Here is a 14,682-nt window from a genome sequence, read left to right as displayed (position 1 = left end):
TAATTATTTTCAATTATTCTTCAATATGGATCATATTTTGTAGATAATGTAGGCTATTTGTATTCTCTTCCTTAAAATGGCTTTTGCTTAAACTTGGTCTTCATTTGCTGAAGATTGAATCCAAGGTGTTACAAAGTTTTCAACCACTGTGCAGTACCCTCAGCCTCAGATGGGGCTTTTAATACTTTCATCTTTCCATGTAAAAATATTATCGTCATACATTAAAGTCATGTCAAATATAAGCTTTGCCATTACTTTCATTTTAATGTCATCAGCTGAGCATGATTGAACTTCTTTTCAAACTTAAGTGAGTCACCAATAAGACTTTTCACATGAGGCATGACAACCACCTTCTTCCACTATTTTGATATATATTAAACCTCACAATAACACGGAGCTGACTCCTTTGTGAGAAGCTATCATCAAATAATTAACTCAGATCTATTTGGCATTTTCTCAGAAAGCTTTCATTACAGTAATTTGTACAAACTGCATTTGCTGGCCCAGGTGTGGTGGTGCATGACTTTAATTCGAGCACTTGAGAGACAGAGGCAGAGGCAGGCAGATCTCAGAGAGTAGGAGGTCTCCCCCATCTACAGAACACAGTTCTAGAATAGTCAGTGTTACGTGGGGCTCTATAAAGAAAACCAAACAGCAAGTTATTTGCTAACCAATAGCAAATGCAGATAAAGAAAAGTTTCTTTTTTAGAATAGTATAAGCCTCACACACCAAAGCCCTTTGTCGAAGGTATTCCATAGTAACTAATACATGCATATTAGTGTCAGTAAAGGGAACTGCAACTGGTAAAAATTAACTAACATTAAACATCATATTTACTTTTCAATGTAATTCTTCAAAGTTTCCTGGAGCTTGCTTATACAATCCAACTGGAATAGTTGTAATAATAGCATTGGTTCCAAGTTAAAAAAATATATATAAGACATTACTAAAATTCTTTATGTAAAATAAATTAGTGTAGAAAGAAAAATATTGATATTTGGCAAACAAATTGCTTACAGCTTCTCAATTTCATTTATTCAAATAGTTTATTTGAGTCCAAGGGTAAGATGATATGAAAAGATGATTAGTTGATCTCTATAAATAAATAGGTCCCTCTTCCATACATCTCATAGCAATCATATAGACCTGTAACTTTATGTTTCAAAATTAAACTAACCAGATTTCTAAAAGCTGGTAGTTATTTGCAATAAACTAATACTGTAGCAAAAGCTAATTCTCAATTCTAAAATCTCTGTACAGCTGCTCAGTGTGTTATAAATATCCAAAAAGTATGATAGAAGGGTTAGCTATAAAAGTAAATGCACACAAAAATTATTAAATCGGCAATGCAATAAAGGGATTTTAAATTAGATGTATATTAGTTATTACATGTTAAGCCCACATGTTTTTGCCAAGACAAAATAAAAAGGAGCAATAGAAGTTTTCCTTTTCCGGTGGCAAGGACACTCGCCTATGGTAGACTTCAATGTTTATAGACGATAAACAGAAAGGAAAAGATTTGTGATAGTAAATTTTTGTTTTTTTCTAAACTGAAAATGTAAAGCAATACAGATTGTATTTTCTGCCCAAACAAACTCGGACTTTTAGAGCGGAGAGACTTCACAAGTACTTCTCAATACTAATAGCCTAAAGTGATACTAAACTTGGGTTTCTGAAAAAATGACACCATCATTCCTCCAAATTCCAATGTTAATCTTAGTGGGAAATGAATAATTCTATATTCACACAATGCTCTAGGATGGAAATAGAAAAGAAAATTTTACTGTACTCCTTTGTATTATAAGAATGTTAAACAAAGATTATGTCTATTCACATGAAAACTCTACTAAAATGAAAAGTTTAAGGCAAAAAGTTTTTAATTATGAAAGCATTTACTCTCATAGAAGCAGGGGTAATTGGGAATGGGATAGGGAGGTTGTGGAGGGTAAGCCTGAAAGGAGAATAACATTTGAAATAAATAAAATAACCAATAAAAAAGAAAACGTCGGTGTGCAAATTTATTTAGATAAGGATTCGGTGAATTATTTTCTAAACACATATGACTAAAAATAAATTAAACTTTTATAAAAAATAATTACAATTGAACAGGAAGAAAAAAGCATAGTTGATGGACTATTGTAAAAATCCTGATGTAATCATAAAACTGTGCATTAAGAATAAATAATGTAAGCCAGGCTTGGTAGCTCATGCCTTTCATCTCGGCTCTATGGAGGCAGAGGACGGTTGATATCTGAGTCCCAAGCTCATTTACATAAGGAATCCCAACCAACAAGAGCTATATAGTAAAACCCTGTCTCAAAACTGGCAGAAAGAAAAAAAACATTTAAAAGTATGTCTTGCAATTTGTTCTACAATGTGCCCTAAATTAAGTGTGAGTGTACTTACATAGTGATATACCATGAGAACATTTTACAAGCAGACTGTGGTCTCTCCTGCCTGTAAATGAGCACCAGGAAGCCTAAGACAGGGAGATTCACAGTTGAGGCCAGCCTCGGAATCTAGTGATGTCAAGGTTAGTACGGGTTACATAGTTCGCCTCAGTATTGGAAAAACAAATATGAAAAGGAACACAAAGGTATTAACAGAAATGCTTCTTGCTGTGAAAGCACAAGGAAATGAATTTGAGTGCCAAGAACCCATGAGCCACATATGATCCTGTGCACGTATAACCTCAGCATGTGCGAGTGTCATAAGAGGCATGGCTGGAGCTTGTTCAATGCTAGCCTAGCTCTAGGTCCAGTGACGTAAACTATCTCAGGGGAATAAAGCAGAGATCAATAGAACCTCCTCCTCCGGCCTCCATGAACATAGTCATGTTCTCTCACACACATACACCACACACATACACTACATGACCACAAAAGACTCAAACATATTTCAGAGAAAGAAAGTGTTGAGCATATTAATAAAACATCCTTCAGAAAAATGATGACTGCAAGTCATATTTGGTGCGAAGAAATGTCCAAAAATAGAGCTTTTTAAAAATATGTATTTATTTTATTTTTATGTTGTATGAATGTTTTGCCTGCGTTTACGTGTGTGTACCATGTACCTGTAGAAACCAAAATGTGCTGGCTCCCCTGGAACTGAAGTTATAAATGGTTATGAGCCATCATTTGGGTAGAAGGAATTGTCAGGTCCTCTTTGAGAAAAAGTGCTCTTAACCACTGAGCCAATCTCTTGACATCCTCCCCACAAAAGAAAAGGGGAAAAATGTACTTGAAAGAGTAGGGCTAAAAGTTAACTCTGAAATGTCTAGGTTAACTGTGTGTGTGTAAGGTTGGATTCTTCACAGCTAAAATAACCACGGGGAAAACCTTATATATTCAATGATAAAGAATTGAGAGAAAAATTCAGTGAGTAAAATTTACAAAACTCACATTCTCTGTAGAGCTGGGTCCCTGCGGTAGGCTGGGGCTGAAAGCCATGAGGTCGGTCTTGGGTGGACCCTCTCCAGAGCACACCCTTTGTCGCCTCTGCTGTGAGTATGACCAGGTCCCCACCGCGCTGGAGCACACCAGCACGGGCTTCCCGGGAGCACAAGCTCCATCAATAGGCTTTGCTGAGCAGCGCAGCGCTGTGTACAGCAGCAGCGTGAGCACCAACAGGCTGGACACCGCGCAGATGGCGATGATCAGATACACATTGACATCTATCAGCGTGGAGTCTGAACCAGAGGCTCCAACCAACACCCTGGATGAGACCTTTGGTGCCTGGCTGTTCTCCACCAGAGACACCACAAAGGTGGCCGTAGCTGTCAGCGGTGGCTCGCCGTGGTCCTTCACCAGCACCAATAAGCGTTGACGTGGCATGTCCGCTTCATCTAGAACACGTGTCGTGCTGATCTCACCAGTATATAACCCCACGCGGAACGGGCTGCGCACAGAACCTGTCGCTGGCTGCAGCTCATAAGACAACCACGCGTTATAGCCAGAGTCTGCATCCACTGCACGCACCTTCGCAACCACATGGCCGGAACTCACTGACCGGGACAACAATTCAATAGTTCCTCCACTGCCCTGAGGTCCCAGCAGCGTGGGCGCATTGTCATTCTCATCCAGTACAAACACCTGCAGAGTCACATTGCTGCCCAGGGCAGGCACACCAGCATCCCGCGCGCTCACCTGGAACTGCAGAAGCTCCAGCTCCTCATGATCCAGAGGCTGCAGTGCAAACACCTTGCCGCTCTCGGCGTGCACTGACACATAGCTGGACAGCAAGCGCTCGCCCACCCTCCGCTCCACCAGCGAGTAGGACACCAGCGCGTTCTCCTGTGCGTCCGCATCCACAGCAGACACCGTGAAGATGTGCGCGCCAGGCGGGTTGTTTTCCTTCACGAACACCGTGTATTCGGGCTGTGAGAATGCAGGCACATTGTCGTTCACATCAGCCACATCCACGGACACGCTGGCCGTGGCCCACAGAGAAGGCGAGCCACCGTCACGAGCAGTCACAACCACGTCGTAGTTAGAGACGGTCTCTCGGTCCAGAGCTCTGTCCAGCACAAGCGAATAGTAATTCTTGAAAGTGGACACCAGCTTGAAGGGGACGTGTGGTGTCAAGGAGCAGGTCACCTGGCCATTAGTGCCTGAGTCACGATCTGACACGCTAATCAGGGCGATGACAGTCGCAATTGGAGCGTCCTCTTTGATAGGCAAAAAAATGGAGGTTATGGCCATATCAGGCACATTATCATTTACATCCACGAGTTTCACTACAACTTTGCAGTGTCCTGCTAGTGGGAATGGACTTCTATCTACTGCATCAATATTAATTTCATATAATTTACAGTCTTCATAATCCAGCTCGCCCTTAACTTTGATTTCTCCACTGGTGGAATCTATTGTAAATTTAGATTTTACATCGTCAAGAACAAGATTACTAAAGAAATACAATATTTCCTTATTAATTCCCTCATCTGCGTCTGAAGCGTTAAGTTTAATTACTAATGTCTCGTTGGGTGTATTTTCTAACAATCTAACATTATAAATAGATTTATCAAACTCCGGAGCATTATCATTTGCATCTAAAACATCAATCAGTAACTGAACAGTACCTGATAGTTCAGGTTTCCCTCCATCAATTGCAATCAGCAACAAACGATGTTCTTGGGTTTCTTCTCTGTCTAGGGGTTTCTTCAAAACTAGATGCAAAACGCTTGTTTCTTCTTCGTTTCTTTTAACATCCAAGTCAAAATATTCATTAGGATTTACCTTATAGCTCAAGGCTGCATTGGTTCCTATATCCAAATCAGATGCGCCCTCTACTGGAAACCGCGAGTCTGGTACTCTTGACTCTAAAATAAATAATCTTTGTTCAGGTCGGGAGAATTTAGGCGAGTTGTCGTTGATGTCCCTCACCTCCACCTCCACGTGGAAAACCTGCAGCGGACGGTCCACGATCACCTCCAGGTGGATGCTACACTCCGCGCTCCGCCCGCACAGCTCCTCCCGGTCGATCCGAGAATTCACAAACAAAATGCCATTCTGCAGATTTACCTCCAGAAGGTCCCCGCGGTCTTTGGACGCCACCCTGAACCGGCGGGGCACCAGCTCCGCCAGCTCCAGCCCCAGATCCTGCGCGATGCGGCCCACGAAGGTGCCGTGTTTGGCCTCCTCTGGGACGGAGTAGTGGAGCTGGCCGCTCCCTGCCTCCCAAGCTGAGAGAAGCAGAAAGGAGATCAGCAGGCGCCGAAATCCCGGACTTCCTCGCTGGGAATATACCATCGCAATCTTGTTCCACTTCTCCAGTCTCTATTGTAGCACCGCACAAAATCCTTTGAAAACTTAGTTCCAATTTACTATAGATTTAATTTTCTCGATTTTTGTGAGCTTCTGTAGCAGAGCCTAAAATGGAAGATCCTTTTTCTAAGTAAAATGTACTCTCCGTATCCTTTTTGACGTTGGAAGCTAAAAGATAATATCGTGTGGTGTCTAGCGACACCATGTGGATAAAAGGGTAAGCATTTTTACTTTGTTTCATTTTATTCACTTACCTTTTATTAGTGAGATTATTTCTCAATACTCAATTTCAATTACGTGGGGGTTTTGACTCCGTATATTTCTCTTCTCTGATTAGATGTCACTTTTTTAACCAGGCTCCTATATTAGTTGCATTACTTCCCAATCTGTTTGATGTTCTGCGGAGGGCGTCCCAATTGGGCTTGACTTTATAAACACAATCTAAAGTAAAACCTCAATATGAGCATACCACTGCATATGGATACATCATCAGTAGACACCCCAAATAATTTGTCTATTTATTTATAGAGAAATTTATACTCGAAGTGATCAAATAACTTTTATTAGTTATTATTTCAATAGTTTCTGTTGCTCAGTAGTAGCTTTTCCATACTTAGCAATAACCTACTTTTTTTTAGTTTGTCTGTATTAACCTAATGGCCATGAATTTCCTGGATATTATTTGAACAGAATATTTTATATTGTAATGTTTAGTACTTGTGATTTATTGGTGCAATCTTCAAAAAGAATTAAAACAGTTTTAATAGGATACTAACCAGGTCCTTTTTGAAATCTTACAAATTAATGAACATTTAGTCCTGTTTTCGGCGCCTAACAAGTTTTATGTCAGATTACTGTAATGTGGAGATTTAAATTGTCCAGATCTCATACAATCTTAGTAAGCAACTTGGCACTATTTTCAAGATATAGCATCTAAGTAGCAAGTGTGGAAATTGAATAATCACTTACCTTACATTTATCCAACAAGTCGAAATCCTAATATTGATTAAGACAAGGTGTGCCATAGAATATTTAGGCTCCAGTAAAAGTATTGACATATTCAATGAAGGAAAGGCACTCCTGGTATGGAAAATAGCTTACATTTTTATGCAGATATAGGGACAATCAAAGTCTCTGAACTTTTACTCATCTTTGCAGCTGTTGGAATTATGACTTGCATTTGCCATTCTCTAGTGAAGACTTGAGAGTTTCTCTCTCAATCATGATACTGTCAACTGCACAGGAGACACAGAAATCTTCTCAGCCATTCTTTCAGTCAGATAGTAAAAATACAGTTTGGCTGATCTAAATCACTGTTCTTTATTTTAGACCTTTAGTTGTAGCTTGGAGTGGTGGTGTATACCTTTAATTCCAGCACTCTAAGACTTACTTTACTTTATATTGCCCTATGAAGTATGATAAAAAGTAATGAATAAGATATACAAAATTAAAATATACATAGCACTTAATAATTAAAGATAGTTCAGAAGTGACAAACAGAAAGAAAAATAATAATATTTATTTCAAGTCAGTCTTTCTGATTGATAAAATGTATATTTTCAAATGCATGTCAAGCAAATGTTTAAATATATTATAATTTTCTGAAAGAAAATATCATTCAAGACAACTGCAACTCTTCTTGTACAGTGTCTAGAATTTAATTCAATGTTGTTGGACTTAATAAAAAGAAAATTATGAGAAGAAAAATGTTCTAATAGATGATTCAGTGACATGAGAGACCACAAGTAACTATAATCATTATGTTAATCTCATTATAAGAAGATAATTTCACTTAAAAACTCGACATTTTTAAAAGGCAAAGCAAGGTTCTAAAATTAGGGCACTGACTAAAATTAGGAATTCAGTTGATTTTTGTGTTAGCCTAGACTAATAAGAAAAGAACCAGGCACAGTGGTTCATGCCTTTAATCTCAGCCTTCCAGAGGCAGGAAGATCTCAGGGATCCAGGCTACTCAGGTCTACAGAGCAAGTTGTGGGACATCCAGGGCTACACAGAGAAATCCCATCTCAAAAAAAAAAAAGAAGAAGAAGAAGAGGAGGAGGAAGAGGAAATAATTACCAAGTAGGGGAAGTTGCAATAACAGAAGCATCATGCAGCAAAGAGACTGCATGACTTAAAAGCATAAATTGATATAAAATATTTGAAATATATGGTGAAAAGGTTTAGCATATGTATAGTGATTCTCGGAAGAAGAGAGTAGTATAAAATAGAAGCAATATTTGTTTTGTTTTGTTTTGCTTTTTTTAATTTTATCGTATGAGTCCACTGTAGCTGTCAGACACACTGAGGACATCAGATCCCAGATGGTTGTGAGCCACCATGTGGTTGCTGGGATTTGAACTCAGGACCTCTGGAAGAGCAGCCAGTGCTCTTAACCTCTGAGCCATCTCTCCAGCCCCATAGAAGCAATATTTGAAGATGCGGCAATAAATATTATTTTAAATTGATAAACTACGAATTCACAGATACAAAAGGTCTTAAAAACTTCAAGAAGGATTTTTAAAAGTAACTCAGAATTGACCAGGTAATAGAAAGGTTGTCGACAATTTTCAAATAAAAAATAATCTTTTGGTTTTTTTTTTTTTTTCTTTTTTTTGAAACAGGGTCTCTCTGTATAGATCTGGCTGTCTTAGAACTCACTATGTAGACCAGGATCTCAATCTCAGAGATCTGCCTGCCTCTGCCTCCCAAGTGCTCAGATTAGAAACATGTGCCACAACCACCTCACCAAGAAAGACTTTTTAAAGAAGCTGAAGAAGAAAAGGGGTCACAATATATCAATGATAAATTTGGTAGTCATCTTCTCATGAAAGGACTGTAGAAAGTTATCTTGAAAGTGATGGGGAAAAATAACTTCCAACTAAGCACTAAATACCTAACAAAACTATCTTTTTAAAATGGCATTTGAATACTATATCTGAATATAGAAAAACATAGAAAAACATGGAGATATCTTTACTATCAGACCACAGTAAAAGAAAAACTCAAGAACCTTTTTCAGAAGAAAAATGAACTCAGAAACACAAACATAAATGAGTATTAACAATACAAAAGTAATAATTGTATGCCAAGGATCTGTGCATAATTGAAAAGCCCGGGTGTGACATAAATTGGGAGCAGATACACAGAATGATTTCCTAAGCTACCAGAATTCTCTCAACATTACAATACATTACAAGTATTGGCTTATAATTTAACAAGTCAACCGTGTGCCTTATAATCTCTAGAAAATGAAAGAGAAAAGAATATATGACTTTAAAACACATATCAGAGCTACAGACATCAGCAAGGTGATGTCATGCGAAGTTCTAGACCCCCTCTCCCCCCTAAAGGAGAGAGAGACACATTGTCAAGAAGAAGACACAGCCCTACTCCAATCCTAAGAAACCTAAAAATGAAACAAGAAGCCCCTGAACTTCAGACAAGCTCAAGCCTGCTGTTTCAAAGCATGTGAAAAACACAGGGAACTTCTCATTGTAGTCTTTTCTCCCAGTACGGTACCACCCTGGCAGGAGGAAGCAACAGCTTCTAGCTTCTACCCAAGGAGTGTGAAGAGTGGACCTCAAATTCTACATCCTAATATTCAGGGGGTAGAGCACTACCCAAAGACTTAGGTTCTGACTCTCTCATCAGAGTACAAGTGGAAGCCAGCATATTCCAGGATGAGTGGGGACAATTAGAAGCACTCAAAGTTGATGCTTCAGGGGGCCCAGCAGCCTGTTCCCTATGAGAAAATGGAAAGAACAGAACAGGGAGACAATTTTACAGCTTCTCATTGGGCAGATCAAGAAATTCTTTTCGGTCTCACATGAATCAGCACATTGATAGAGTACAGTAGATTCTAAATGCCTGAAAACTATTCAGAACAACAAAAAAGAGGGGTGTATCTGGGTGTGGGTATACATCATTAATCTCAGCACTTGGGGCAAAGAAGTAGAATAGTCTCTGTGAGTTCCAGATAAGCCTGGCCTGTGTAATGAGTTTCAGGCCAGCTATAGTGAGACCCTGTGTGGAAAAGAGGAAAGAAGTGAGCAGACATTTTACTCCAGGGCGTCTGTACAGTGAACAGACACCAAGGGGAGCAGAGTATATTAGCCTCTGAAGAAAGAAATCGGTGGATAACCCCTGGTAAGAATTCATTTATAAAACTACAGAGAGTGCACCTCTGTTCAAATGGTTTGGAAGAGCCCAGATTCTTAACCAATTAACAATTAAGGTCTTTCTCTGCTATAAAAATGAGGAGAGGTGTCTCATCTTTTTTCTGCAAATAAGGGAACATTGACAACACATAACAAAAGGGAGGAAGCAAGAGAACACAACACAAAACAATTTCTGAGGTCTACTGAAACCAAATGTAAAGAGGCAGAGGCGAATGAATTCTGACTGTCTTTGAACTAGCCAACAAAAATGCCCAGTGAGCTCAAGGAAATAAAGTACTAACAGAAAGAGAACTTCAACAAAGATGAGGTTTTAAACCAAATGCACAGAAATTTTGGAATTTGAAGAACACAATTGACTGAAAACTTCCAGAGAACAATTATACATACATGACCAAGCAAGAGGAACAGTGACCTCAAGGATGAAATATTTTCTCATGAAGATTGTCAAAACTGAAAGAGAACTTTAAAGAATGAAGAACCAAGAGAGACTTGGCAGTTCTTGTTGTTGTTTTTAAGTGAACCAATATTTGCATTGTGTTTATTCACAAAGAGAACAGCAGAAATTTTGACTTTGGAATTATGACTTAAACCCTATAAATCTGCAGATGAAATGGATAGTCAGAACCAAGAATCTTAGCATAGTTCAGAGAGGAAGAGACTAAGTAAAGAATCAACCACAAAGACAGAATTTTGGCAGCAGCTGGATCACCATAAGGCTTTATCAACAAATTTCTCAGCAGAAATTTTGCATGCTAGAAGATATAGTCAAACTCAAAGAGGAAAATTATTGCCACACAAGAATCCCACGTCCAGTATACTAAATAAATCTGTGAAGAAAGTGATAATGAACCTCTTATTGAAAAGCCAAGTTAAAGAAAATAGTAAGACTAACCTTTCCAGAGAAATCCTCTGTAGACTGCAATTGATCCTCTCTGTCCCTTGAATCAGATAAACTGGGGCTAAAAGCCATCAGGTCGGTCTTAGGTGGGTACTCCCCAGAGCACACCCTTTGCTTCCTTTGCTGAGAGTATGACCAGCTCCCCACTGCGCTGGAGCACACCATTACCTGTTTTGGAGGCCCGCACACGCTCTCATTGGGGACAGCAGAGCAGCGCAGCGCTGTGTACAGCAGCAGCGTGAGCACTAACAGGCTGGACACGGCGCAGATGGCAATGATCAGATACACGTTGACATCCACCAGCGACGCCTCCGCGTTTGTGACACTCGTGGACACTCGCGATGGAGCCTTTGGTACTGGGCCATTCTCTATCAGCGATACCAACACTGTGGCAGTAACCATCATTGCTGGGTCGCCATGGTCCTTCACCAGCACTAGAAGGCGCTGACGCGGCAAATCTGCTTCATCCAGGATTCGCGTAGTACTAATCTCGCCAGTATACAGACCCACGCGGAAAAGGCTACGGGAATTGCCCTCTGACAACTGCAGCTCATACGAAAGCCATGCATTATAGCCAGAGTCCGCATCCACCGCGCGCACCTTGGCCACCACATGCCCTGCGCCCACTGATCTAGACACCAGCCGGCTCACGATTCCACCAGACACTCCTGCCTCAGGTTCCAGCAGAATGGGCGCATTGTCGTTTTCATCCAGCACAAAAACCTGCAGAGTCACATTGCTGCCCAGGGCAGGCACACCAGCATCCCGCGCGCTCACCTGGAACTGCAGCAGCTCCAGCTCCTCATGGTCCAGAGGCTGCAGCGCGAACACCTTGCCGCTCTCCGCGTGCACTGACACATAGCTCGACAGCAAGCGCTCGCCCACCCGCCGCTCCACCAGTGAGTAGGACACCAGCGCGTTCTCCTGTGCGTCCGCATCCACCGCTGACACCGTAAAGATGTGTGTTCCAGGCGGGTTGTTCTCCTTCACAAACACCGTGTATTCAGGCTGCGCGAACACAGGAGCGTTGTCGTTCACGTCAGCCACCTCCACGGACACGCTGGCTGTGGTACACAATGAGGGAGAGCCTCTGTCTCGGGCTGTCACTACCACCTTATAGCTTGCTGTGGTCTCTCGATCCAGAGCGCTGTCCAGCACAAGCGAATAGTAATTCTTGAAGGTGGACACCAACTTGAAGGGGACATGATTAGTCAGGGAGCAGGTCACCTGCCCGTTGACACCCGTGTCCCGATCAGACACACTGATGAGTGCGATGACAGTTCCCACTGGAGCATTTTCTTTGATTGGAAGTGATAGAGATTTGAATTCCAACTCTGGAACGTTATCATTGACGTCTTCAACTTCTACAATAACTCTACAGTGTCCAGAGAGTGGGAGTTGTCCCTTGTCAATGCCCTCTATGAGAATTTCATAGGACTTGCTTTCTTCAAAATCAATGTATCCCTTTACAGTAATCTGTCCTGTAACTGGGTCTATGTTGAATTTGTATTTCACAGTTTGTAAAATATCTGTAGAAAATGAATACATAACATCACCATTCACGCCTTCGTCTAAGTCTGAGGCATTGACTTTTATTACCAGTGTTCCATTTGGAACGTTTTCTGGCAATTTTACTGTATAAAGAGATCTGTCAAAGACTGGAGCATTATCATTGGCATCCAGAACTGTAATATGTAACTGAACAGTGCCAGTCAGCTCGGGTTTGCCTCCGTCGGTAGCCGTGAGCACTAAAAATATCTCTGGAGTTTCCTCTCGGTCTAAAGATTTTCGTAATATAAGCCCAAGACCTTTTACCCGTTCGTCGTTGGACGGCTTTTCCAGCAAAAAGTATTCATTGGGACTTAGCCTGTAAGTCAACAGAGCATTTGTACCGACATCTGCATCCGAGGCGCCCTCTAGTGGAAACTGAGTGTCAACCACTCTGGATTCAGCAATGAACAGATTCTTTTGTGTCCCTGGGAATACCGGCGGGTTGTCGTTAATGTCCCTCACCTCCACCTCCACGTGGAAAACCTGCAGCGGACGGTCCACGATCACCTCCAGGTGGATGCTACACTCCGCGCTCCGCCCGCACAGCTCCTCCCGGTCGATCCGAGAATTCACAAACAAAATGCCATTCTGCAGATTTACCTCCAGAAGGTCCCCGCGGTCCTTGGACGCCACCCTGAACAGGCGGGGCACCAGCTCCGCCAGCTCCAGCCCCAGGTCCTGCGCGATGCGGCCCACGAAGGTGCCGTGTTTGGCCTCCTCTGGGACGGAGTAGTGGAGCTGGCTGTTCCCTGCCTCCCAGATTGAAAGAAGGAGAAAAGAGAGCAGCAGGCGTTGGTATTCCTGGCCACTTACCCAGAAAAATTCCATCTCAGGTACTCAGTGCTTTGTTCTGATTAGGAATCTTGTCTCAGAGCTAGGAAAAAAACTGATCGCTCAGTCCACTCCCGCTGCGTCCTTCATTTTTCAGACTCCGAGTGGTGGATAGAGATTCTTTCCGGGAAGAATGGATTTTTTTTTTTCTTTAGTATGCCTTGTGTCGGATCTATTTTATGGTAAAGAGCGACATCATGTGGCTCCGAACTGTAAGTACGAATTCAGGAAATCCGCATCACTAAAAACAGTCTTGTTTATTGTTTCAGCCTTTCCAAATAGGTTTCCTGTTTTGAAAAATCGAGTTGTATTTTTGTAGGTATGCATTCTGTGGCAGTGATTAATTGTGTAAGATCTTTCGTTTTACAAGAGCGTCAGCTTCTAATACAGTGGAAGTTCTTTCTCCTGTAGGTTTTAAGTATTATGGAGACTCATCTTTTATCAAAATAAACTTTGCAAATATGCAGTAGCGAAGTGTAGGTTAGAAAATTTCATCTCAGATTTCTTGTGAGCCATCAAATAGTGGATTGTTTTTGTTAAGGAGGGTCTGTTCATTCTTGGATTTGCAATATTCATTCTGAATCTTGAGAGAAACAATATTTAGGGAGCCACTGTTTCTAAGAGCAAGCCATTGAAAGGAAAGTTTGTAGATAATGGTTTAAGAAACCAAAGTCTGTTGTGATATAATGTACTTCTTGTCTTTGAAGAAGGGCTGGGTGTACACGGAATATTTGACAGGGAATTTAAAGCATGTAGTGAATAGTTTGTATGAAAAAAACATTTCATATAATTTTACTATAAGTAACTTCACTTTCCACAAACAAGTGTGGTATTCTCATATTTTCTTTATGGATTATAAATTCCTGATGTTTTCTAGAGTTCAAATGCCTAGGTTTCTATTTTCTCATATTATCCTTGTGTATTTTCGTGAAAAGGGATAATTTCCTGCCTCGGAAAAAGCATTTATTAACACACAGACATGCTCATTTTTCCCTTGAGTAACATGTTTAGTAAAAATATTCTCTGTGATTTAGTTCCATAAGATATAAAAATAACTAAGTGGTTTAAGTAGACTTGCAGGCCAATCTTAAATGACTCCACTTAAGAGGTGGGTCTGGTGTTGGCTAGAGAAGGGAAAGGAATATTTATAAACTCTTTGATAACCTGAAACACCAAGACTACCTTGTTTGGTTTATTTTTTACTTTAATCACTCATTTGCAACCATTAATTATGTGTGCACTCTTTTGAAATAATAATTTTAGACATTATTATTGTATTTTAATATTAGTAGCTCATAGGTTTTTAAATGGCATTTGCTGGATGTTGACCCAATGCAACTGGTTTTCTTTTCTTTTTTTTTTTTTCATTTTTGAGACAGGCTTTTATTAGTTCCCAGCTGCCAGTGAACTCACAATGTATCAAAACCTTACCTGTAATATCTGATTCCCCGGGCTGAA

The 14,682-nt window shown here is 40.7% G+C and overlaps 1 protein-coding gene across 4 annotated transcripts in view; it reads right to left on the bottom strand.

The window, feature by feature from the left end:
• The window catches only part of LOC308423481 (protocadherin alpha-9), a gene marked incomplete at both ends in the record, with an annotated part of 218,243 nt that overhangs the window by 190,354 nt on the left and 13,207 nt on the right, over nt 1-14,682 (bottom strand). The window contains one exon of one of the 4 annotated variants that reach the window (XM_080920175.1): nt 10,837-13,221. The exons of 2 other annotated variants lie outside the window; for them this stretch is intronic. In XM_080920175.1, the coding sequence (XP_080776301.1) occupies nt 10,837-13,221 (2,385 nt within the window). Of the gene's footprint in view, nt 1-3,402; nt 5,749-10,836; nt 13,222-14,682 lie in introns of those variants that run through there. One more of the 4 variants, XM_080920168.1, reaches the window with a different exon arrangement.

This window comes from Micromys minutus (genome assembly GCF_963924665.1).
Source record: "Micromys minutus genome assembly, chromosome: 8".
Lineage (NCBI taxonomy): Eukaryota > Metazoa > Chordata > Mammalia > Rodentia > Muridae > Micromys > Micromys minutus.
Note: the sequence above shows the minus strand (reverse complement) of the source record. Positions and strands in the feature narration are given on the sequence as shown.